This window comes from Bactrocera neohumeralis, chromosome 5, assembly GCF_024586455.1.
Source record: "Bactrocera neohumeralis isolate Rockhampton chromosome 5, APGP_CSIRO_Bneo_wtdbg2-racon-allhic-juicebox.fasta_v2, whole genome shotgun sequence".
In the NCBI taxonomy this organism is placed as follows: Eukaryota; Metazoa; Arthropoda; class Insecta; order Diptera; family Tephritidae; genus Bactrocera; species Bactrocera neohumeralis.
The window spans coordinates 64,164,132-64,189,588 of NC_065922.1; the positions used below are offsets into that span (position 1 = coordinate 64,164,132).

General features: G+C 38.2%; 3 protein-coding genes across 4 annotated transcripts; 2 read left to right on the top strand and 1 right to left on the bottom strand.

Annotated features, from left to right (window-relative positions):
• The first annotated feature begins 1,854 nt into the window (after positions 1-1,854).
• LOC126759153 (ubiquitin carboxyl-terminal hydrolase 45) lies at positions 1,855-7,172 on the top strand. Of its 2 annotated transcripts, none has more exons than XM_050473817.1 (7): positions 1,855-2,003; positions 2,556-2,919; positions 2,987-3,513; positions 3,571-3,707; positions 3,781-3,898; positions 3,953-4,689; positions 4,756-7,172. In XM_050473817.1, exons 2-7 carry the CDS (start codon positions 2,572-2,574, stop codon positions 5,919-5,921), a joined length of 3,033 nt encoding a protein of 1,010 aa, XP_050329774.1. In that variant the 5' UTR covers positions 1,855-2,003; positions 2,556-2,571; the 3' UTR covers positions 5,922-7,172. The 2 variants fall into 2 exon arrangements, with proteins under 2 accessions (XP_050329774.1, XP_050329773.1); XM_050473816.1 differs by having other exon boundaries at positions 1,856-2,003; positions 4,750-7,172.
• Positions 7,173-10,974: 3,802 nt separating this feature from the next.
• LOC126759185 (MORN repeat-containing protein 3-like) lies at positions 10,975-12,141 on the bottom strand. The gene is made up of 4 exons (XM_050473868.1): positions 11,594-12,141; positions 11,358-11,542; positions 11,211-11,297; positions 10,975-11,140 (listed from the first exon to the last, which is right to left on the bottom strand). The coding sequence occupies exons 1-4, from the start codon at positions 12,060-12,062 to the stop codon at positions 10,994-10,996; spliced, it is 888 nt and encodes a 295-aa protein (XP_050329825.1). The 5' UTR covers positions 12,063-12,141; the 3' UTR covers positions 10,975-10,993.
• Positions 12,142-15,358: 3,217 nt separating this feature from the next.
• On the top strand, positions 15,359-25,035 carry LOC126759183 (angiopoietin-1-like). The gene is made up of 6 exons (XM_050473865.1): positions 15,359-15,552; positions 19,783-19,866; positions 21,518-21,601; positions 24,141-24,209; positions 24,267-24,914; positions 24,984-25,035. The coding sequence occupies exons 1-6, from the start codon at positions 15,359-15,361 to the stop codon at positions 25,033-25,035; spliced, it is 1,131 nt and encodes a 376-aa protein (XP_050329822.1).
• Positions 25,036-25,457: the final 422 nt, after the last annotated feature.

A 25,457-nucleotide genomic window follows, 5' to 3' on the forward strand; every position in this document is an offset into this window, starting at 1 on the left:
TTCCACTTATCCTTGCTGCCGAGGGTAACCTTAAACTTCTTCGTGAAGTTAACTGTTTTGGTAATGCTGTCCTTCGGGAGGAGGGTTAATGGAATATTGCCACTTATCTCTTCCATCCTCTGGGACGAGATTGCCTTTGCCACAGTTTGCTTTGGTGTTATTTGTAGAATAGTGTGTTTGGTTACTTGACCGATCACCAAATGAAGCGGTGTGAGTTCCAGCAGGAACTCCAGTGCTGCCGTTGGACAAGTGCGTATTGTGCCTATCATGCAGACACAGGCCAGCCGTTGCAGCTTCGATAGTTGAGTTCCTACCGAAGTCTGCGACGCTTTTGAGGCCCAGGACACCGCCCCGTACGTGATTATCGGTCGCACAATCATGGTGTACAACCACCCAATGATCCTAAGCTTACAGCCCCAAGTTTTTCCCGCCAGCCGATTCCATACCATTAATTCTTTTGTCGCCTTGACCAAGGTCAGGTTCACATGCTGCTTCCTTCGCAAAGTAGAGCCTAGCGTAGGACCAAGATATTTGACCTTGTTGGTCATCTCAATCTCTCTACCCCCAAGTGTGAGATTCCTGAGACCGGGTAGGGACCTGCGTCTCGTAAACGGGACTACGGTCGTCTTTGAGGGGTTGATATTCAATTCAACTCCACTGCACCACCTCTTTGCCAGGTTTAAACCTCTTTGTATCAGGTCGCAGAGTGTCCTCAAATTTACCTTTGGCTATAATTACAATGTAGTCCGCATACCCTTGGCAGCGGATCCCATTGTCTGTTGGCAGTGCTAACAGGTCGTCCACGACAAGGCTCCATAGCAGGGGCGATAGCACACCCCCCTGTGGGCAGCCTCATGTTGTGCCAAGACTAATCCTTGTACCTCCTACTGTAGTCTCAGCAATTCTGGTGCGCAGTACGGCCTCTATCCATCTACGCACCGGTACTGCCACATTCCTCTTCTCCAGTGCCCTGGCTACACTCCTGTGAGATGTGTTGTCAAAGGCACCTTCGATGTCCAAGAAGACGCATAGCATCACTTCCCCTCGCTGCAGTGAACTCTCTATTTCAGAGGTTAACTGGTACAGAGCCATATCGGTGGATCTGCCCGCTCTGTATGCATGCTGAGCAGCATGCAGGGATGCAATCTTCAACGCCTTCGACTTTATAACATGGTCTATGATCCTTTCCATGGCTTTTAGTAGAAAAGAAGTTAGGCTAATTGGCCTGAAGGATTTAGCCAGAGAATAGTCCTTCCTTCTTCCTTTCGGATACTATCCAATAAGTCTCTTACTCTGTATTTCCAAAATATTTGAAAAAGTGTTACTCTCAAAGATGACTACTTTCCTCCACGAAAATAATATAATACCAACGCAACAATTCGGTTTTCGTGCTAAACATGGCACTGTGGAGCAAGTAAATAGAATTACCAACGAAATCAAGAAAGCAAAGAAAGCTCAACCACATTCTTGAGCTTCTTTAGTTTTAAATAGATTTAAGATTTGAATACTTATTGTTCTGTTCCAGTAAATAAAGAAAATTTACATTCAAACGTCAACGTCAGATTTTTTATATGAATTTTCTATTCACACATAGGTGGAGCGCTAAAGCACAGGGTGCACACTTGCATTATTTATTGGTAAATTTATTATTTTGTTTTAATAATTTATCCTCGCGAATTTCCGTGGATATTATACAAAATTACAAATTCTAAACATTGTTGAGGATAATAAAATTACAATTTGTTACAAATTAATTTAAACAGCTTAAATAAAATAAATAAAACAAATTTAAATTACTAGCAATACCATACTGCATTGCTGCTGACACGCCAAATAATTTTTGACATCTCTTGATTTTTGACAGTCACATTTTGTGAAAATTTTAGACAATACAAATTGGAAAGAAATTGGCGTTAGTTAATTAGAAAGTCATTATTAGTGTATGCTAAAAATATTGTAAAAACTTAAAGAAAACGTCCAAGAAACTATACCAACGTTTCAAGGTAAATATATTAAAAGTGAGCCATAGTGAGAAGTTACAGAGTGAAATCACACTTTTTGAAACGTGCTTGTAGAAAAAACTAGGACAAAGAGTAATACTTGTTCGGGTATATGTTTAAAATGAGAAAAGGTATTGTGCGAGTATTCCATCCAAAAACAAAGAACTGAAAACATTCAACAATATTAGCTACAATTTGATATTGCGGAATATTGGTTCACCAAGCGGTGCATTAAACCACTTGTCAACCCCTTCACCCCTTAGTGTGGTTCATGCAAAACGTTTGATGTATTGCCTTTTTTTTATTCTTTTGTTCATTTTATTGTACGGTCGTATTTGTTGTGTCCCATTATTTGTGCAGACGTGTGATCTTAACCTCAATACGGAGAAATTTTCAATTTTTGACATAGAAAAAATGTAATTTCCTTTAAGTACACATATGTTAATGTTTTTTAAACCTAACCGTAATATTTTATAACAACAAAGATCTTAAGTTAGTTTTACGGACGTGTAACGTATTTTCTACTATTAACCTTGTCACTTTGATTATTCACAGACAAACTTATTTAGTTATGGTTAAGAAGAAACGTCAATCTGATGTACATGATGATGGTTCATCGACTGATTCATCCGAAGGTGCGCTGCAGAGTCCAACATCCGGCATTGGAGTTTGTCAGCATGTGAAAAAATCTGTTGATCCTACAAAATTGCGCAAAGTACTAAAAGCAAGTGGTCTGGCTGCGGACTGCATGCAATGCTCCAAACAGGGCGCTACTTCACCTGCTGAGGAAGTTAAGGAGTCAATTCTGGATGATTCGCTAAGCGGTTTCGAGTATGACACCACACTTTGGTTATGTCTTAAGTGTGGTTCCCAGCTTTGTGGACGGTCAAGAAATCAGCACGCTTTGCAGCATTACAAAGTAATCATAAAAATATAAATACAATTATGAAAATGAATTTCCTCAGTTATAACTTTATTTAATTTAGACACCTCACTCCGATTCACATGCGCTCACTATGAACACGCGTACGTTTGAAATATGGTGTTATGATTGCGATAACGAAGTTAAATCAAATTCTCGTAAAAATCTATTGGAGTGTGTTGAAATGGTAAAGAAAGCTGCGCAAAAACCAATACCCATTGCATCACCCGCGGAAAACACACCACTTAATAACATAGAAGGAAAGATACTATCGACTTGGGAATCTTTGCGTCCATTAGTTGAGACTCAAGCAGTGAGTGTAACAAATAAGCCAATACCGCTGCCGCCGCCACCACCGCCACCCATACCAGGTATGGCAAAGCGAATAACAGATCCAGCCGTGGTATCTGCACCCGTAGTTACCAATAAACAAGCCGACACATACGACCTGCAAACAGTAGAAACACTGCCGCGTGTGCGTGGCTTAACAAATCTGGGCAACACATGTTTCTTCAATGCAGTTATGCAATGTTTGGCTCAAACACCCTATCTGCTAGATGTGCTCAAGGAGCTATCAGAGCCCGGCGAAGAGTAAGCACGAAAATTGAAGTTTGGATATTAAGTAGTGCAATAATATTCCATTTACAGATTCACTTTACCAGGCGGTACTTTTAAATTCAAAGACGACGAAGATGTGCACTTGCCAATGATCAAAGGTACCTTGTCATCGTGGGGTGGACTTACAGCGGCACTCGCGCAGGCTTTGGAAGAGCTGCAATCAAGCGGTTCGTTTATATTTTTTGCAAAATATTTTAATAATTAGCTATTAATTCAATTAAATTTGTCTCAATAAAACAGGCGGTGTTTTTACGCCCAGCAAGCTCTTCGATAAGCTTTGCACAAAATGTCCACAGTTTCGTGGCGGCGATCAGCACGATTCCCATGAGTTACTACGCCATTTACTGGAGAGCGTCAGGTAAGTGTCAACATTATTATTGGCGTTTTATACGCTAATCTTCTCTCATAACAGATCTGAGGACTTAAAGCGCTACCAGCGTGTAATTTTAACCAATCTGGGCTACAAGGATCAGGATATAAACAGTGTGTCTGAGGAAATGCGCCAGAAATGTAAAATATATGGCAATCAAGCAGCTGATCGTATACTTCGCCCCGAGCAAGTTTTCCGCGGCTTTTTAGTGTCCACGCTTACTTGCCAAGATTGCTATAATGTGTCCTCACGGCATGAGTACTTCTTAGACATGTCATTGCCGGTTAGCGTTGAAAAGCCACAGCCACCATTCAGACGTAAGACCAGCCCTGATAATTCGCCAAGCGCAAGCTCATTTTACTTAAACACACCGCCTGCCGGACCCTCCAAAGCGCAATTGAAAAAGGAAAAGGAGAAGGAGCGCAAAGCCAAACGAGCCGCCAAACATCACGAAAACAAATTGAAACAGAAGGCAATATTGGAGAATGCGACTGGCGGCGCTACTGAAGTTACGCAAACAGCGGCTTCCGAAATGGAATGTATTAGGCGTGCGAACGGCGCGGCATTTTCCTCATCCGGATCTTCTTCTGAACAATCCGACGCTGACGTGGAAGACAACCTGCTCGATGACAACGCGGCCACGAAATTAGCGCGAACTGCAGGCGCCAACAGTTACGACAGCAACGGTAACAAGCAGTTACCGCGCACTGGCAAATCAGAGAAACGCGACGACTCACCCGAGAATATGGACAAAGACTCACTAGATGAAGACGAAAACGGTACAAATATAAATATTCATAAATAATGCAACATATTTTACATACATTTGTTTTGCATAGATTCAGGCATCGCCAATAGTCCCGCTAATGCAGGCACCAACTTTTTACCCTCTTCCGAAACGAATGGCGGTGCCGTTAGTGGTGATGCGCACAGCGTAACCGCGAACAATAGTTTGGTAGCGGTTGGTCTCAGCGAAAAAGGTGCCACGATGATGCGACAACTCTCCCTTACCGATGCAGCCAATGCGGCCAGCGCGGCAGGCATTTTCGTGAATGGCGAAATGAAAGACGAAGCAGCGCTGGCTGCACAACTGGAACAGCTTAAACTAAGCGAGCAAAAGGCAGCGCGCATGAAGGCCAAGCGAGTGCGCACTCAAAGCCATTCCGATTGGAGCACGACCATAGCGCCGCGTTATCAATGCGAAGACGGCGAGTGCTCCGTGCAATCATGCCTGAATAATTTCACCGGCGTTGAGTTGATGACGGGCAACAACAAGGTTGGTTGTGAAAATTGCACCAAACGCATTAACGGTAGCGATCCGAAAGCCAAGACCATCAATACGAATGCGACCAAACAGTTTCTAATATCTAGTCCGCCAGCTGTATTAATACTACATTTGAAACGTTTCCAACTCGGGCCGCGCTGCATATTCCGCAAGCTAACACGCGCCGTCAGCTTCCCCATGGTACTAGACATAGCGCCCTTCTGCGGTTCCAAAGTAAAAAATTTGCCAAATATCGATCGCAAACAAAAGAAACTTTTATACGCGCTTTACGGTATTGTCGAGCATTCGGGCGGCATGTACGGCGGCCATTACACCGCCTATGTAAAAGTGCGTCCGAAACTTTCGCGTGACGACAAACGCTGGAAATTCTTGCCACAAGGCAGCAAAGCCGAACTCGATCAAGACGACGAACAGCGCAAGAAACTCGAGGAGCTCTTGGCCAAAGAGAAGGCGCGCGAATTGCGCATGAAGGCCGCCAACGACAGCGATGACTTCTCCAACAGCAGTGACTGCTCATCAACAACAACAAGCACTTCCGATACAGACGAGCTGCCTGACGCCCCAGCAGACAGCGGCGGCGCTTACGGCGGCGACGATGAGGCGCGCGATGTGCAAGTGCCCAAGGGCAAGTGGTATTATGTGTCCGATTCACGCGTGCAAGAAGTCAACGAAGAGGCGGTGCTGCGTGCACAGGCTTATCTGTTGTTCTACGAACGTATTTATTAAAAATATTCTACCGAAATTATGCAACTAAACAAAAGAGATAAAAATGAAGAAAAATAGACAAGCAACGATGTTGATAGTCATGCATTACTCGTAGTATGATGACCATAACCACAATAAGTGCGTTTTTGACAGACGCAATGTACACCTCAATTTAAGCGAAACAAACTAAAAGTAAAAACCAACAACAAAAACAACAAAAAACACTACAATAATGTAATGAAGCTATTAAAGCAGAAATTTTGAAATTATAAACATAGGCTAGAAAGTAGAAAGGCAAGCAAACCACACGCGAAAATGTCAAACAGCTGGCTTGCAGCGCCGCCGCCGCCGCCTCAGCAGCAGCGCAGTAAGGCATAAATGCAGCGTAGTGCAACACTTAACGCGGCACAGACGTGTGTAGCATAATTCATACGAAAGATTTTAGCACCAATAACTGTATTTTGTGCCAAAGGTGCATTAACTTGCTGAAATGGTGTGAAAAAGTGCAAAAAACGCTCTTGTTTTGACTTAAAACAACAATAACTCGCTTGTCAACATAAAAAGCCCGTTGCATAGTTAACCGTTAATATATTTGTGTCAATACCAGTGCAGTGTTTTGCGCAGACCTTCTCCGCAACAACGTACTAAGTTTTTACTTTAGTTAAAATTTATCTATGTATATGTATATGTATTTATATTTTGCTTTTAAACGGGTATTAAGCAGTTGTATACACACACACATACATTTATAATTATGCATTTGTTATACTTATATTCTGTTAACGCCGCCACTTTGTTGTTAATATTTGAACATTTATTTGCAGCGAACATACTATTGCTGACAGTGCATTTCTAAATATTACACTAACTAACGCATATATACTTAGTAATTGTGGTGAAGGTGCATATACACATGTATTTTATGGAACATTTGCAGTTGCAACGCGCGCTTATCTCAACTTGCACTCAAATGTTGCATGGTTCGTGCGGCGGTTGCGCGGGTAGGGTTGATAGTTAGCTTGTGCGTGTTGATATGCAACAAGTAATTGTTTATGTGTAATGATAACGAAAGGTTTTAATTAAATAATAATGATAAACAGCTGTATTGATGCGTGTAATCACTTTGATTACTACCATACCATTATTGCGTGCGTACGTATTTCAAATACCAAGTAAAAAAGCAAAAACAAAAAGAATTTTGAATAATAATTATAAACTATGCGTAAATAATGAAACGATCTTGAAAATAAATTATTATAAATTTTATGAAAATACATGTTTTTATATTTTGTTGTTGTTGTAAAGCTCAAGAAGCATTCCAAAAATTGTTATCGTGAAATAGTTGAAAATTGCGGTAATTTGGAAAAATAACTTTTTTTAAAGCTTTAATTTTTAGCTTAGCAGATAAAGATGGAAATTGTGACACATTTTATAGAATTACACGTTTAAATTTTTTTGTAATTTATTATATTCTTGCTCTAATTTATTCTATATATTGTTTTTAAATTTTTAATTTCAACGGTCGAAAAAGTCCAAAAAAAACCAAAATTTTTCATATTCAGTCTAAATAAAAAATACGTGTCCAATATTTTACGTCTAAAAAGATAAAAAAAAAAACCTTCCGACCGAACAAAATATTTTCAATGTACTAAGTTAAGGTTGGAATGACCCTTATATTTTTTCTAAGTTTGTATTTTATTTTTTTCCTTTCTTTCATTTTTCGTTATATATTTTAAATTTTTACTGTTTACTGTTGTTTTCTTTTAATTTTTTTATTGTTTTTTTTAAATTTTTTATTTTTTTTTTAATTTTTATTGTTTTTTTTTAATTTTTACTGTTTTTTTAATTTTTTTTTTTTTTTTTATTTTTTATTTTTTTAATTTTTTATTGTTTTTTTTAATTTTTTATTGTTTCTTTTTCAATTTTTTATTGTTTTTTTAATTTTATTGTTTTTTTTTAATTTTATTGTTTTTTTTTTTTATTGTTTTTTTTTAATTTTTATAGTTTTTTTTTTAATTTTTATTTTTTTTTTAATTTTTATTGTTTTTTTTTTAATTTTTATTGTTTTTTTTTTAATTTTTATTGTTTTTTTTTTAATTTTTATTGTTTTTTTTAATTATATTGTTTTTTTTTAATTATATTGTTTTTTTTAATTATATTGTTTTTTTTTAATATTATTGCCTTGTTAATTTTTTTTTTAATTTTATTGTTTTTTTTTAATTTTATTGTTTTTTTTTTAATTTTATTGTTTTTTTTTAATTTTATTGTTTTTTTTTATTTTATTGTTTTTTTTTAATTTTATTGTTTTTTTTTAATTATATTGTTTTTTTTTTTTAATTTTATTGTTTTTGTTTTAATTTTATTATTTTTTTTTTAATTTTATTGTTTTTTTTTTAATTTTATTGTTTTTGTTTTAATTTTATTGTTTTTTTTTAATTGTTTGTTTTTTAATTGTTTTTGTTTTAATTTTTTATGTTTTTTTTTTAATTTTTCTTCATATGTCTTTATATTTATTTGTAACTTTATATACAACTGTGTTCGAAATAATAGCAGTGGTTTGTGAACAATAGCAGGCAACATATTGTGGTCCGATGAAACAAAAATTGTTTTATTTGGTTCCCGAGGACGCCGACAGTATGTACGAAGGCCAGTAAATGCTTCATATGATCCCAAATATGTTTTACAGACGGTAAAACATGGAGGTGCCACAATCAATGTGGGGAAGGTGCTTGTCTTACTATAGTACAGGTCCGATATTTTGGATTAGAGAAAACTGTGATGCCAAATTGTACGTTGAAATACCACACCCTGAATGGAAAATGCTGTTGAAATAGGTCTATAACAAGATAACGACCCCAAACATACCAGCAGGTTGGCAAAAAATTGCTTTGCTCTAAATGGAGTTGAGGTTATGAGTTGGCCGGCTGAGTCACCGGACCTTAATCCAATTGAGAATCTTTGGACAGAGGTCAAAGAAGGACCATGAAATACCTGAGCGGACGCCAATCATCCGTACTATTTCGATGTAAAGACTTAAAACTGAGAAGAAGTAAACAAGGCGTTCCGCAGGGTGGTGTCCTCTCCCCGCTATTGTTTAACTTCTATATCTCGAAACTCACACACCCACCAGAGAGAGTTTCTATCACCTCGTATGCTGATGATTGAACGATATTGACGTCGGGCAATGGAATTGATGACATGTGTTCAATGGTAAACGGCTGTCTCTCCGACCTTTCCCGCTTCCTCGTTGCACGGAACTTAACACTCTCTCCCACTAAATCCACAGCGACCATATTTACAAACTGGACGAAAGAGTACAGACTTGATCTTAATATTGCAGTCGATGGCGTCAAGATTCTGACTTTCAATAATCCTAAAATTTTAGGTGTAACTTTTGACAGTCTGTGCTCCTTCACTCCCCTTACGACCGCGAGTGCAGAGCCGCAACAAAATCCAAAGAAAAGTTGTTGGCAACTTACAAGGCAATCGTCCGGCCCATCCTTAACTACGCCGCACCAATATGGTTGCCTAGATGCAGTAAAACGCAGACGAGAAAGTTCCAGACTTATCAGAATATTGAACTCCGGACTATGGCAGGATGCCTCTTGATGTTTCCTATCGAATACCTGCATAGTGAGGCTTGGGGCGAAACCGCCTCCTAGGAATATCAAACCACCACTAATTGAAGACGAAGAGCTCGAGTTGCCGCGAGAAACGAGAGTGAACCTTGCGCAGCTTCGTTCTGGATCTCCTACTTATTCAGAATAGATACCGACATATCCAATATACGTCCTGCGTGCAATGAGTCCCCGCATGACATCACGCACGTTACGACTGCTGAACGAATCTCATAAAAAATAGTTGGATCTCACTAAAATATGCTGAACTAGCATTAGGGATGTTATAGTTTAGCGTGCAATCTCGGACAAAATATTTGTTTTCATTAAATTATTATGCCCCATCAACCCCACTCATCTGATACCCATCTCCCTTTGGTCCGACCCCGTCGAAACAACGAGTTTCTTGGGCCCACCGTTGGATGCGGTCGTCGACAACTTAGCTAATTCTTACCATCCTAACGGGGATTAGGTACCCTTAACAATAACAACAACAATGGAATACTTCAAGTATTGCACACCAATCTCAGCACTACTTCTAATAAGGAAACTCGTTCCCACGACAGTCGGGTTTAAGTAACCGGAACGGACCAGATTTTTATTCGGCCAAGAACTGTCAACTCGACACAATTCCTCGAGATTACTTCAGGAATGTGTTCTGCCGCTGCAACAACAACAACTTGCAATAAGCTTTAGAATTTCGTAAGAACGAGAGGGTTGTACAATATCCTGTAGTGAGCTCTACCCAATAGTGAGGCAAGTACTTCAGTTTTTCTGCACACATGAAGCCTCCGTGTCACAGAACGACAATATTTTGTTTAGCATGTGTCCAAAATGTGCAAATGCCTTCGGAGTTTCTCCTCCAAACGGATAGGGACCATGACAAAGAAGGACTCTGGACTGTCAGCATAATATGTAGGCGTTCGTCTCACGCTCAAAGTAGAAGTCTTCTAAAATTAATTTGCAGCGACAAAATTAATATTTTAAAGTTAAAAACCCATAACTCTGGTTTATGCAAAGTTGGAAAAATGATCCCACTATTGAAATTTAGAAACTCATCCACAAATAATTTTCATATCTTTTTGTAACGCATCTTTTCCCAGTAATCAGTACACTCCAACTCTAGCACATCAAGTGCTAATTGAGCCTGATAGATAACAGGGCTGCACTCCTACCTACCTACCAACTCTAGGACTGCCTCTCACTACGAGTGATCTAAAGAGGTACTTAGTGTTTTTAATGAACTCAACGAGGCGACTTGACTCGGGGTTTGCATTATGATTTTCTAAGGAACCTACAGTCCACAGTCATTCTCCGGTAGTATAGTTTACATTGGGAGTGGAGATACAGTGCTATTGGAGTACGAAACTACCAGACTAACCATGAACCATGAGTTCAAGATTTTGATATTATAATCATAATTACAGTTATATGATATTTATCAGTATGTTTGTGGATGAATTTCAAAATTTGGTCTCAAAGGTTCAGATGTACCAGTTGCTCAACCTTCTTACATGTGCAAGGAAGCTTGACATCGAAGCGGAATTTTGAATTTAGTATTGTTCTCGGCTCGAATCTGGTGAAGCTCTTCATTTTATGTGCAAAATTAAGGCAAATCAGTTCCTGAAATATAACAGCGATAATCTATGCTCTTAGGAAATATGGATTTTGGTTAATAAAAATGTAGACTTACATTGAAAGACTTTGTTGGCTTGAATGCATTGGCAATATAGCGCTGGAACAACTGACATACAAATTTGTCCGGATCTTGCAGGCCGAGCTGTTGTATTTCAGAATAAGATTTCAAAAAAGCTTTCTAAATTTATCAAAACGAAATCACCTTTGGTATAGGATACGGCGTTGGATTGTCAACCTGATTGCGGAACTCATCTATGACCATTGACGCCTTACACACATCATTCTCCCACATGCCTTTCTGTATTTGACCAGTATGCATATGGTAGTAGGTGCCCTCACCATTTTTGAATCCCCTCGCAAAGTGTCCCTCATAACGATTGCCATTTTCTAACAATAAACAATGAAAACGAGCGCAGAAATTTCAAATACACAACTGACGATAAAAATAGACTCCAATGCCGTGCTTCACGTCCGCCTCCCATTCGCCCATGTAAATGGCGCCATTGTTGTACCACATGACACCCGGTCCATGACGTCGATTCCGCTCCCACCAACCATAGTAGACGCCGTCTCGAAAAAACTGCTTGCCCTCGCCCCACTTCATGTCGTCGCGCCATTCGCCTACATATAAGCGTTCGGCTGTGCCATTCGGCAGACGATAGCGCATTGTACCGTAACCGTGACGTTTACCGTTACACCACTGACCATCATAGATGAAATGCTTTTGTGACTCCTTAACGCCATAACGGTGATGTTGATTGCGTAACCAGTAACCCTTGTAAATGCCACCGGCTGGATAAAAGAAAGCTGCTCGTACGCCAGTGCTCTCTGCCTTGATGTTGTTTTTGCGTTCGCAAGTCTGCACGCAGCCGCCGTGCGGTTTGTCCCACGTGTTACATTGCGCCATGGCTTATTGACAGCTGAATACCTCTAATCAAATTATCAACAAAACTAGAAAAAACGTGCCATCAAAAAAAAAATCAAACGTTTTGACGCTTATGCAAGTCAAAAGAAAAGCGAAACAGATAGGATCGGCTCGAAATTGTTGCTGAGAACATTCCTCAGAAACATTTGACGACTATACAGTGGTTGGCCGAAAAAAATTCTGGGTGCTTTCCGGTCGAACCGGCTGTTGGGAAAACGGATCAGCTCGACATCAGAAACAAAAACTCCATCAGATATCTTTCTGGCTGAGAACCCTAGAATTTTGCGTAAATGTGGCCTGGGTTAGGTTATCCAGACTAAGAATATATAACGAGTGATCCAAGTAGAGGAAATTTTTTCAATAGCCTCTTTTTGACACATCACGCATGTGTCGTGTCAAGCTGTCATGTTGTTTTTGCTCAGTATTGTTTGACATTTGGCATTTTCAAACTTACGCCTGAACAACGTTTACAAATCCTTCAACTTTACTACGAAAATTCACGTTCTACAAAGAATGTGTTTCGCGCACTATGGTCAATATAAACGGCTTACTGACCGTACTATTCGCAACACTATCATCTATCTTGAGACCCGTAGCTGAGAGTGTACACGAAGACCGTAGAGTGTTAACTCGACGCAGTTCGCAGAGATCTTAAATTGAAAGCGCACAAAATACAGCTTGGGCAAGAACTAAAGCCGCTCGACCTTCCCTCTATGGGCTCTTGAAAAGTTCCAAGAAGATCCAACGTCTTCGAGTAAAATTTTGTTCAGAAATAGTGCCCATTTCTGGCTCAATGGGTATGTAAACAAGCATGCAGAAAAAACAACAGCTGGGTATGGTTCGGATCATACTTCTTCAAAAATGTTGGCGATGTGAACGTAACCCTCAATGGCGCCCGTTATCGCGCCATGATAACCAACTACACATTTAGTGCCTGAAATTGAAGCTCGTGATCTCGGCGACATTTGGTTTCAACAAGACGGCACCACTTCCCTCACATCGCATCAATCAGTGGACGTATTGAAAGAACACTTCGGTGAGCAGATAATTTTATCTTTTAGATCAAGATCGTTTGATATCCCACTGTTTGACTTTTTCGTGTGGGGATATGTAAAGTCTAAAGTCTATGCGAACGATCCCGCTTCGATTCAGGCCTTGGATCAAAACATCACACGTGTCAATCGCCAGTTACCAGTCGGGATGCTTGAACGAGTCATCGAAAATTGGATTCAACGGATGGACCATCTGAGACATAGCCGCGGTCAACATTTGAATGAGATAAACTTCAAAAATAAATTCAAAGAATGTTCTTTCGTATAATAATAAATCTTCCCCATTAAATTTTATTTTTTCTGTGTTTTCAAACTTTTCGTTGCCACATCATCTTCCATGCGAACAACATGGCCAAAGCAGCGCGTTCTTTGAATTTTAATGCACTTAAATATATCCATGTCGCCGTAGAGCTCATACAGGTGAGCTCGGGAATGATGAGAAACCTATAGAGAGAAATTTGTGTTCATCCAGAGAAGGATCTGCTTCTCAATTGCTTACTGATCGTACAAGTAGTAGTACCTGTTTGCAAGAGTCTTCTGCGCTTGATCTCCAAGCTTAGATTGTTGGTGGAACTTGTGCTGGTTTCGAGATATACAAAGTCCTTCACTTTTTCAAATTTATGTTGGTTGGTATGTGACCAACAGGTACTTTGTCTTGCTCTCGTTCACCACAAGACCAACACCTGGAAAAGGCTGCGCTGATAGCTCTCTTGTTAACACATACGATGTCAATATCATCTGCGGACCCCAGCGACATTGTACTTTTAGAGTAGACAGTGCCACTGCGGTTTAGATTTACAGCGCGTATCACTTTTTCCAGCATTATATCGAAGAAGACGCATGAGAGATAATCACACTGTCGAAAACCTAGTCTGCTATCGAACGGCTCAGATAGGTGCTTTACGATTTTGCCGGAGCTGATGGTTATGTTCAACGTCATTCCGCATAGCCGCATGAACTTCAACGGAATATCAAATTTAGACATGGCGTCAAAGAGGCAGCTTCTATCAATGCTGTCGACAGTGGTGTCAATCTGTTTGTCAAGGGTTTGACGTATAGTGAAAATCTGGTCTATGGTAGATTTGATAGGTTTAAGGTCACACTGATAAGGTCCAATTAGTTTATTTACAATTGGCTTAAGTGTTCCACATAATAATGTCGAAAAAAGCTTATGTGCAGTCTTAAGAATGCTGACCCCGCGATAATTAACGCAGGCTGCAGGATTTTCCTTCCGAGTACACTCATATACCAATCATTGGGCGTGTATTCATCCCACAAAATCATGCTTGGCAGTTGGAATATGCGCCTTTACAGTTGCCCGGCGCCGGCTTTAAATAGCTAAGCCGGTAATCCATCAGCGCTTAGGACTTTGCTATTCTTAAGCCACCTCAGAACTTTTTATACCTCTTCTAGGTCAAGTGGCTGGACGATAATATTGTTGCGGTAGATTATTGGTGCGGGTTCTTCTTCATCCGTGGCCTCACTGCTTTCGCAGTGTCTCTCCAAATCTTGAGTGTACTCTGGCTGTCTGGCTGGTAGTTGTGATTAGAACACTTATATAAATATGCTAACTATCTAGACAAGCTATAAAGCATCTATACATTGACAAGTTGCAGTCAAAAGGAGGTGCGAAGAATCTTAAGGTGATTCAATAACATACATATGTACATACATATATACGGAGCACTTTCCCGTGTATTACTAAGCAATGTGATCCATTCAGTTTCGCAACTGCCATTAACTCCTAACAAAAACTCAACTCGAGAGTCTCTCATTGGAAATATATTCTAAATATCATGGAACCTTGTACATCAGTGTGATCGTACATTATTATTTTGAAAGAGATTTATCGCTATTTTAATGCCTGAGTTTTAGTAAAGAATATATTCTTCCACAAGCTTACCTAGCTGGACGAATCAAATATGTATGGGCATATGTATGTGTAGACTCAATCATAACTTGTAACGGGTTTAATTTTGAGCCACAAAGCGATAAGGTCTTTACCCAAGCTGTGATAATGAGATAATGTGAAAGACTCGTTGGTGAATATTACACGAACTGAAAGATGAACTCTGCAAGGACGGTGTGACAACAGCTTACAAATGTGCTTCTTATAATAAGATAATGCGAAATATTTTCGAATCCTGATAACAGAGGCAATAAACCGTTACATATGTCCGAAGTTCTGCTTGCAGTGAGCAGTCTCATTTTGTAAAACGTTGAGAAATGCAGAATCCACGCAAGTATACGGTTCTAGGCTGCTTGCTCTTCCTATTGTTGCCGGCAATAGTTGACGGCGAAAATAACGGAGAAGAGCCATTAGCTATTTATTTAGATGTTGGAAATGAAATTCAAAATGTTATTAGTTTGGTCAATAAACACGAAACGAAGTTAAACGATTTCGACGATAAATTACTAAGGCAAGTGAAATGAAAACGATCAACGGCAAAAGTACTCGGATTTTTGTTAACGTAATAATATAATCTGTGTTGTATTTAGAATTCAAAATATGCTGGAGAATTTCGAAAAAGAATTTTTGAAGTTGGAGCAAAATTGTATGGCTGCGCTGGAAAAAAAGTAAGTGCAGACTATGATTTTGGTTTTTCGCTTAGACTCTTAAGGGGGTATTCTGGTCTAGGATTTTGAAAAAATAAATGTTTTTTGCATATTTTGAAAGTTTAGACTTTCAAAAATATGAGCTTTTCGGAGATACAGCCGATTTTGTGACGTGGCGTCCAGTGTTCACTAGAATTGTCTCCTAAACTTTAAACGCGTTTTTCTCAAAACTACTTTTTTGAGGTGGTTGACATGATATCTCAAGTTCTTCTTAACCGATTTCTTTGAAATTTGGTATATATCTTCTTTATACAGTGCTTTATCGTGTCTGCCTTGGATTTCCAAAAATTTAGATTTGAAGTTTTTTTAAAAAATTCGAAAAGGTCGAAAAAATCGGGCCAAAAAAATTTTTTTTTCAAGTCGACGCCATTTTTTTTTTTTTCAATGGTCAACCCGATAACGACATCCTTACTAATGAAGAATCACCATAGTACATAGTACATACATTGTTGCTTTAGAAAATAATCTGTGCCAAATTTCGTGAATATATCTTGTAAAATGTGAAAGTTTTCTATACAAGAACTTGATTCCGATCGTTTAGTTTGTATGGCAGCTATATGTTATAGTGGTCCGATATCGGCCGTTCCGGCAAATGAGCAGCTTCTTGAAGAGAAAATGACGTTTGCAAAATTTCAAAATGATATCTTACAAACTGAGGGACTAGTTCGTATATATACAGACAGGCGGACGGATAGACGGACAGAGGAACATGGTTAAATCGACTCAGCTCAACATACTGATCATTTATATACATATATACTTTATAGGGTCTCTGACGATTTCTTCTGGGTGTTACAAACTTTCGTGACAAACTTAATATACCCTGTTCAGGGTATAAATATAGGTTAGGACATTGCTAAAACGTCCTTTCACATAGTATATACAATGTAGAGTTATATTCATCGGCAGCAACTTCTATTTTTTTAACAATTTACCGTTACAATTCATATATACAAATTTCTGAAACCGATTGTTTTATATCAGATTACAGGTTTTCAATACAACGTTTGAACAGCGACTCTCATCAATTAACACTAACGTGGCGTCTTCCATGGGTATACAAGAAAGGTAAGAATTGTATTAATTTTAATATGAAAGATGGGATTTTTGTCAGACTTTTATCATGTCAAATATTCAGCTCGCAACAAAGAAGACCTGGTTACCATCACCATCGACACCAATTTTAATGTAGATAATGAAAAAGGCTTGGCACTACACTGAATATTATAAAACGAGAGAATCAGACTAAAAAATATTGGTAATCTAAAGATGTGTTCATTTGTATATTATTTTAAATGTGAGTGAGTTAATAATAATAATATGGACCTTTAAGTTACGCAGTAACATTGTGTTGAATGTTCTGACGCTAAGTTCTTGATGAAATCAGTGCAATTAATTGGGTAGGGGTTCACCAGCGGGGTCTTCTCATTAAAGATCCACATGATGACATTAGATTTATGATGACGAAGGTTTCAAGGTCCAATTAACTGCTTTATAGATGACGTTGTATATCAATTTTATGATTCTAGGTTTGCCGCCACAGAACTTTCAGTATCTAGTATGAGAGCATCAGAGGGGTTCACCAAATTAAGAAAGAAAAGCTGTTGAAAAAACGGGTTTTTGCTGTTTCCATTAAAATCTTAAAATATTATCCTAATTCTCACTCTATCAGGTATAACATAGCAGACATCTTAATGTGCGGTCTGTCGTTAAGACATTACGTTAAGTAATCCCATGTTCGGGCACCCTGCGACGACGAGGTGGTCCCTCCCCACTGGTTCATAATGTTTCCTAGAGTGAACGAAAGAACAGTTATAAAAACTATTTCCTTAGCCAAATAATTGAAATGTGTATATACTAGAGCGGGTCGATTTACAGCGATCCAAGAAAACGGAAAATCTTGTATGCGATAAATGTTTTTCGGAGCTTTCTAAACAACATTGCCTAAGAGACTATGGGCCTAAAATCCGTATTAAGTCAGTGAAAAGGCGATATTTTCAATTGTTTCCCTGGTGCCTTGTTTTTGATATTTCCTGCAGTTATCTTAATGTGTCAGTCTTATTCTGCAGGCATTCTAATAAACTTTCATCGAATTTTAACCTTCCTTGCCATGCTCTTTCCCAGTTCCAACATCTCATTGTCATTGATGCCTTTGTGACCTCACAGCCAGCAAAAGTGAAATCGTACTTTTGTAAGAGATTTAGTGCTCTGCAGCGATAACAGTATTTTAAATTCAGAACAAGAGGAGAAACACGTGGAAATGTTTCCACCGCATTTCAAGACCCTCGCTGAAGAGAAATAATAATTTTTACGATAATATCTTCAAAAACGGGCGATTTGGGACACATTTTTAGGTTTCTTAATTTCTTGGTAATTCCAAATTTAAATTTTTTTTTGATATAATAATTCCCCATAAAACGTTTCTGTGTTCCATCAAACATTATTTCCGGTTTTTCCGTTATTTCATAAAACGTTTCTGTTGTCAACCGGAAACGAATAAAATAAACTAAAATGGAAGTAGTTTGCATGGGACACAATTGTCAGCGGAATATAATGGAATATTAAGGATTTGTAACCATTTCCGTTCTACAACATCCGGTTTGGTTTTCGAAGTCGGATCATAAAATAATATTCAATTTGGTTCCCGCGTGTAACGGTAAAAATTCCGTTATTCGGTTCTTTTCATTGACATTTGTGGAGAAAGTTCTTTCGGGTTTTTGAAAGGATTTCCGTTTTACAGCTTCAGGTTTCATCATCGGGTCTAAATTATATCACAGTTTTGCAAAGTTTGTTTCGTTGTGCCACTTTTCCCTTCCTTGGTGCATACGTCATTTTTGTGGGTCCTCCGCCGCCGCATAGGACATCAGCGCATCCTTCAGTAATTTGGAGGCTAAAATGGGTCAACGACAGGAAATTGCATAAAATTTCCCGTTTCGAAAGATATACTGAAAAGACTAAAATGGAAGTAGTTTGCATGGGACACAATTGTACAACGGAAGCGGAATATAATGGAATATAATAAGGACCGGATGTTAGTTTAATATATAAAATAACGGTACCCATATTTCCGGTTTGGAAGCTAAATAGGAAGTTATAAGCGGGAAACATAAGCCACTAAGTTCGTTTGAGGTTTATACTCCACCGATGTCCATTGGAGCGCAGATAGCAAAGTTGACAGCACTATTTTCTTCATAGCCAAGACTTACCGCGCTCTTACAGCCAAGAAAGTGCACACTAACTAGTCCAAATGAGTCCTCACAAATGTCTGTTCACTCCCCCCAACTCTTGCAAATTAAATCGAGGCGGGACGCAGAAAAATTGAATGCTCTATAAAAACCTTTTGCCGTTAGTAAGCTAAATCGTTTGAGGTTTATATAGTATTTTATCAATGTCCATTGGAGCGCAGATAGCAAAGTTGACAGCATATTCTTTAGCCAAGACTCCTCACAAATGTAAATGGTATTCAGTACATATGTATGGTATTTATGTAGCTTGTGAAGGTATAATTTATTAATATACTTGAAACGATAAGGTGTTTTCCCGTGCTTTGACAATGAGATAACGCTAAGGACTGTGTCTTCTTGCGCGAATATCACAGCGAACCGAAAGATGAACTCTAAAAAGACGCTTTAACTTAGAACAATAGCTTACAAAGGCGTTTCTTATATAAAGATAACACGAAATATATTGAAATACTGATAACAGATGCAATAAATCGTTATATGTATTCAAAATTCCACTTGAAGTATGCAGTCGGGTTTGGGAATCGCTGCGAAATGCAGAATCCACGCAAGTATACGGTTCTAGGCTGCTTGCTTTTCATATTGTTGCCGGTAATAGTTGACAGTGAAAATAACGGAGAAGAGCCATTAGCAATTTATTTAGATGTTGGAAATGAAATTCAAAATGTTATTAGTTTGGTCAATAAACACGAAACGAAGTTAAACGACTTCGATGATAAATTACTAAGGTAAGTGAAATGAAAACGGATTTATGTTTACATTGTAATGCAATATAATCTGTGTTTCACTTAGACTTCAAAATATGCTGGCAAAATTCGAAAAACAACTTTTGACGTTGGAGCTAAATTTGAATACTGCTGAGAATTTGGATCAAAAGTAAGTATGAAATAAAATGAAGTATGAAATAAAAGTTTTATTTTCCATAATAAATAAATTCACATCAGACGATCGGCTTAAACGCCCACGCGCCAAAAAATCTCGAACTAAGTAGGGGTGACCAGAATGGCAAGTGTAATCAGTGTACTTTTGTAGTAATGCCTAGAAATTGAGAATTGAGAAATTGACTTTCTAATGTTCCATGTTGCTGAGTGCAACAGTAACAGTTCATTTATCATTTATCCTTGCTGTCCTAAAACCCGCAGCTTGCTTATATCGCGTGTGGCTGACTCCGACTAGATGGTTCATGCACGTGGCTATCGAAAACCGATGCCCAATTGTTTTTTGGTTTTTACAAATTTACATTTACAATTCATACATACATATTGTGACGAAAACCGATACGAAAACAAAATATAATAGACATCGTCAAAACCTTAGAGAAATTAAAACGAAGGTTTTCTTGGGCTGGTTGCCGTCAATTGGTTAGAGAGAGAAGATTGTCAAATATGCGGAGTGCGTTGAAACCAAGGGGTCTAGATCCAAAAGTCATGGCAATGAAGCAATAAAATTTGGGTACGCCATTGCATTATTATAGATGATATCCCACCAATAAATGGGGAAACAAGTTTTGGTAGTCAAGGAACATTTCAGCGAATTGCCACAAGTATACCCAATTCCTAAACGAGAGGCTGAGCCAGTAACGTAAATAAGTATTCAACAACAAGTGGGTGACGAGATATGATGTTCCAATGGTATCACGTTGTGATCGAGAAAGGCATGTGGAAACTGCTTTGATGCCGGAAATGTGCTGCACAGTGGGTGTCTGGAAAATGCATGGAATTAAATTCAATAAGAGAAGGATGGACAATAGCATCCTAGCACACAAAATTAAAGACATAAATGCTATGTGTTTGCTAGCGCAAATATCTAATGGGGACGATCAGACTTAGGTGGAGGGCAGTGTGACGAACACCGATAAATAAAAATAATAAAATAGAATCCATGATAAATTGCAGTTATTAACTTATTAACTAGTTTTGTTAACAGCGAAATTCGTTAGTTGCCAAAATGTTCGATTTTTTTAATTGGGATAATGAGTAGGCCAAGAAATAAGATAAGTTTTCTTAACGATCTAGTAATCATATATCGAGGTTGAACGGAGTTGTACGAGATATACGACGACAGACAGTTCTAGTTAGAATGCTGTCGTGATAAGAGCAAAGGAGATATATGTAAATACGATTTTTTTAATTGGGATAATGAGTAGTAAAGCGTTAAGTTGTTGGCATTAGAAATAAGATAAGTGTATAGTCATTAAATTGGGACTTTTATTTTTAACAATCCAGTGATCGAACTCAAGAATGAATCCAATACAATATTATAGTTAGCTGTCATACACACCGAACGATCAAAATCAAGTCCCTGTTTGGAAAACGTTTTTATTTGAGCAGATATCTTCCAAAATTACGCATAGAACATTATCCCAAGAGTATTTTAGCTTCGGTGCAAGCGAAGTTATCGTTTTTTCTTCTTTTTAGTCAAGTTTTGAACATATTAATTCACTTTCAGCTTGTAAATTTTAACTTTGAATTTTGATAGAATTACTATGTAAAACATATATGTAATAATATTTTTTAAATCTAATCAGATTACAGGTTTTCAACGCGAAGTTTGAACAGCGGCTCTCATCAATTGAAACTAATTTAGCGTCTTCTATGAAGATACAAGAGGAGTAAGTAGTAAATTAACTTTAATATTTAACAAGTAAGAAGAGCTAGCTTCGGGTGCAATCGAACATTTTATACTCTTACCACTTGCAAGGTATAAAAGCGGCGAAATACTTTCAGTATTGCCAAAACTTTATATGAAAACAAGTTGCAAAAGATTCATTATTCGACGAAATCGTGAATATGGAAAATGAAGAAATATGGGATATGAACTTAACCGATATTGATATCATCGGCCTTAACACCCGCGCCGTTAGTTCTGCTTTCTCCAGACTGGACAAGGAAGCAAAGCAAATGGGTCTGTCAGTGAACGAGGGCAAGACGAAATATCTCCTGTCATCAAACAAACAGTCGTCGCACTCGCGACTTGGCTCTCACGTCACTGTTGACAGTCATTACTTTGAAGTTGTTTGGGAACCAGCATAAACACCACCAACAATGTCTGTCTGGAAATCCAACGCAGGATAACTCTTGCCAACAGGTGCTACTTCGGACTGTATAGGCAATTGAGAAGCAAAGTCCTCTCTCGATGAACAAAAACCAAACTCTATAAGTCACTCATAATTCCCGTCCTGCTATATGGTGCAGAAGCCTGGACGATGACAACAACTGATGAGTCGACGTTGCGAGTTTTCGAGAGAAGTTCATTAAGGGTTTCTCGGAGCGGGAATTTCAGTTTGAGGAACAAGAAAATATCACACAGAGCCAAGTCTCGTGGATACGGTGGTTCATCGATGGTATTCATTGAGATTTGGCTTTAAATTTGGTCACAATCGTTTTCTTTTTGAAAAAAAATCATCTTCATCGGAACGAGTCAAGCAACAACACGTTTTATATTCAAAATATCCACCAAAATTATTCGTTCGGACTCGCGAGAGATGTCGAGCTCTCTTGCCATCTCGCTAACGTTTGACTGATGATTTTGAAGCACCATATTCTTCACTTTTTTTTAATATATTTTAAGTGGTTGAAGGTTGTCCAAAACGAGGCAAGTCTTCAACGCACTCGACCGTCTTTGAAGGCTTCGTACCTCTCGTAGGCTTCTATTTTTTATAAAACTGAATCACCAAAAGCCTTTGCCAACATTCGCAACGATTCCGCTCATGAAATTTAGTACGATTTCAAAATTCTAGACCAATTCTTTTTTCGATATTTTTATCCATTGTAAAAATCGCAACGCATTACTGAGGTGGACCGACTTAAGCAGCTGCTGAAAATAAACTGGGTCGCGCTCATATTTTGCATTGTAATTAAAGGATCTTTTTTCAAAAAAATTTTTTTTTTTGCATTTTCTGTTCCCTTATACTCTTAGAATTAATGTAGAAACCCCCAAATTCTGAAAATTTGCTTATACACTCCACGATATATGTGAAAAAAGCTCTATTGTAGAATATAAATTTCTATGAAAAAAAATGTCAAAAAACAGGCCAGATTACCCTGCTGACCCCTTAAGGACGGTACATACCAAATTTGGTCGATATCGGTCTTAATATATGATTTTTCATTAAGGGGTTATATGTGTTTACGGGTTTCAAAAATCGATTGTTTTTATTGTCTTATTAAATTTACAACACCTCTAGAATATTGTCCTAAATTTTCAAGTTGATCCGAGTTATAACTGGTTTTTCAAGAAGAGCGCTACAAAAGCGCTCGGTTTGAGATACCAATGAAATTCTTTATTCCTTTGAAAATACATTCGATGCCATTATGGATGGAACTCGATTTTTTTGCATGGCCACCACGGACACGCTTGCAGAAGTCCAGATTTCCAGACGGTTTTCAATTACAAATCGATATTTGTACGAAGTTCATCAATCGTCGCTGGCTTGTTGGCATAGACCATGGACTTGACATAGCCCCACAGGAAATAGCCTAACGGCGTCAAATCGCATGACCGAGGCGGCCAATTGACTGCGCCTGGATTCAAATTTTTCCACTAGACGCTCAATTGTTGATGTGACAGGACGATTATGACGACCATAAATTGAACCTAGCGCTCTTAAAGTTAGGCCGCCGACTCCGAATTTCGGTAATAAATTTTAATAATTTCGACTAATAATTGAATCATACATCTTTCCATGATGAAATGGCAAACCTTACTCAAGAGAAATGTCACAAGAGCGTGAAGTTAGTTTCGGAGATTCAGATTTTGAACTCGGTTGACAAGATTTCTCGAGAACTACTCAATCGATCTTCATGAAATTTTACTCAGGTCTTTCAATTCTTAAAGACTTGGACGAAGGACGGGAAGAGCAATAAAATATTTCGTATTTTATATGAGAGAAAAAATGTTGACAGAAGGCTGCTTTTTACCCGAGTAAACCCATGTAACCCCTTAAGTGTGTGCGGTGCGCGCCCAACATCTTATTTTAAATGGTGCAAAATTTAAAGTCTCTGTCGCATTTAGTTATTGATTTATCGTACTTTTAGTAGTTTTTAACAGTTTTTTGGAAAAATGTGATTGTTTCGATCACTATTCAAAGTTTTCGATTTCTCACTTTATATACATACATACATATTCATATAATATATCTTTCAATGCAGAAACTTCAAAGCGCTGTCTGACGAAAATTCTCTACTGCAAGAGGAGTTCTTGTCCCATAGGGACGATTGGTAAGCAGAACTTGTTTTATAAAAAGCAATTCACTATTAATTTAGTATACGTTTTAGTTGCCCCGCGGGACATACCTTAAATACAGAGAATTTGAACAAAGCGTTAGCTTCTGTTGCAAATACCACACAGAGTCTGGCAATAGTAACGTCTTCGGAAAAGCCGACAATAGTTAGCACGCCACAAACATTACGTGATTGTGTTGAAGTGAAAATGATGCTTGGTTCACAGTATAAAGACGGTGTTCACGAACTACGCTTGCCAGGTTTTGACGCTTTCAGCGCATATTGCTTAACTAGATGTTCACAAGAGGATCAAATAGACTGTTGCCCCTGGACTGTGATACTACGTAATGAAAACAGTGGCGTAGGCACAATGTCTAACAGTTGCTTGGAGTATAAAAACGGGTTTGGTAGTGCGAGCCATGACTACTTTGTCGGATTAGATCGTTTGCTTAAGATGACCAATCTCAAAAGGCAAACGTTGTTAGTTGCTAAAAGTTTCCAGTCAGGCGAATATTTCATCTACGATGATTTTAGTATAAGAGATGAGCGGTATAATTATGACGTTGATATTTTGGGAAACAGCTGGGGGCATAAAATTGGCGCAAAATTTTTCTCAAACGCCATAAAATTAAAACATGCGACTAGAGGTCAATGCTACTTTTGGCCGTTTAAAACTCTTGGTCACTTCAATTTATTTAACAGGTAAGATGAATTTAAGCCCCGAATATTTAAATTTTTATATATTTATTTTCGATATATTTGGTTTTACAGGCGCTTTTCCACTAACTATTTTATGGCGATACGTCCCAAGATATGTCAGTGAACATTCATGGCCGAGTCGGTTGAAGCGTTGCCATTTGTATCCACAACTTAGTAGGTTGTACGTATCTGGCAGCTATGTGGACGGCACTAATATTCGATATTGATGTCAAAAACATTAAGAATAAAATTATTTTTCAAAATACAAAATCTTAGAAATTGTTTTTTTTTTTTGTGAAAAAGGCTATTCAGGGTAATGCATGAAAATGAGGTGTTGAGAATTAGCATATTAAAGTGCGAATAGGCTTTAAAATAGTCTTCAGCTTATCTTGCATTCAGAAGGGAGTTACTGCGGTGTGTAATATTGGTCTATACATACCTAAAATTAAAAGTGGACCCAACATTAGCTTGAAGGGGCGCACTACGAGTAAATAATTCACGACTTTTTGGTTTCACACGTCAATATCAATCGTCTAAATGCTAAAT

Coding starts and splice junctions, on each gene's coding strand:
- LOC126759185 (XM_050473868.1), bottom strand. CDS start 12,062: ATGGCGCAATGTAACACGTGGGACAAACCGCACGGCGGCTGCGTGCAG. Junction 11,298..11,357: donor CGCCGTATCCTATACCAAAG/GTGATTTCGTTT, acceptor GAAATACAACAG/CTCGGCCTGCAAGATCCGGA. Junction 11,141..11,210: donor AGCCAACAAAGTCTTTCAAT/GTAAGTCTACAT, acceptor GTTATATTTCAG/GAACTGATTTGCCTTAATTT.
- LOC126759153 (XM_050473816.1), top strand. CDS start 2,572: ATGGTTAAGAAGAAACGTCAATCTGATGTACATGATGATGGTTCATCG. Junction 3,514..3,570: donor CTATCAGAGCCCGGCGAAGA/GTAAGCACGAAA, acceptor TTCCATTTACAG/ATTCACTTTACCAGGCGGTA. Junction 3,899..3,952: donor CATTTACTGGAGAGCGTCAG/GTAAGTGTCAAC, acceptor CTCTCATAACAG/ATCTGAGGACTTAAAGCGCT.
- LOC126759183 (XM_050473865.1), top strand. CDS start 15,359: ATGCAGAATCCACGCAAGTATACGGTTCTAGGCTGCTTGCTCTTCCTA. Junction 19,867..21,517: donor GCTGAGAATTTGGATCAAAA/GTAAGTATGAAA, acceptor AAATCTAATCAG/ATTACAGGTTTTCAACGCGA. Junction 21,602..24,140: donor TCTATGAAGATACAAGAGGA/GTAAGTAGTAAA, acceptor CTTTCAATGCAG/AAACTTCAAAGCGCTGTCTG.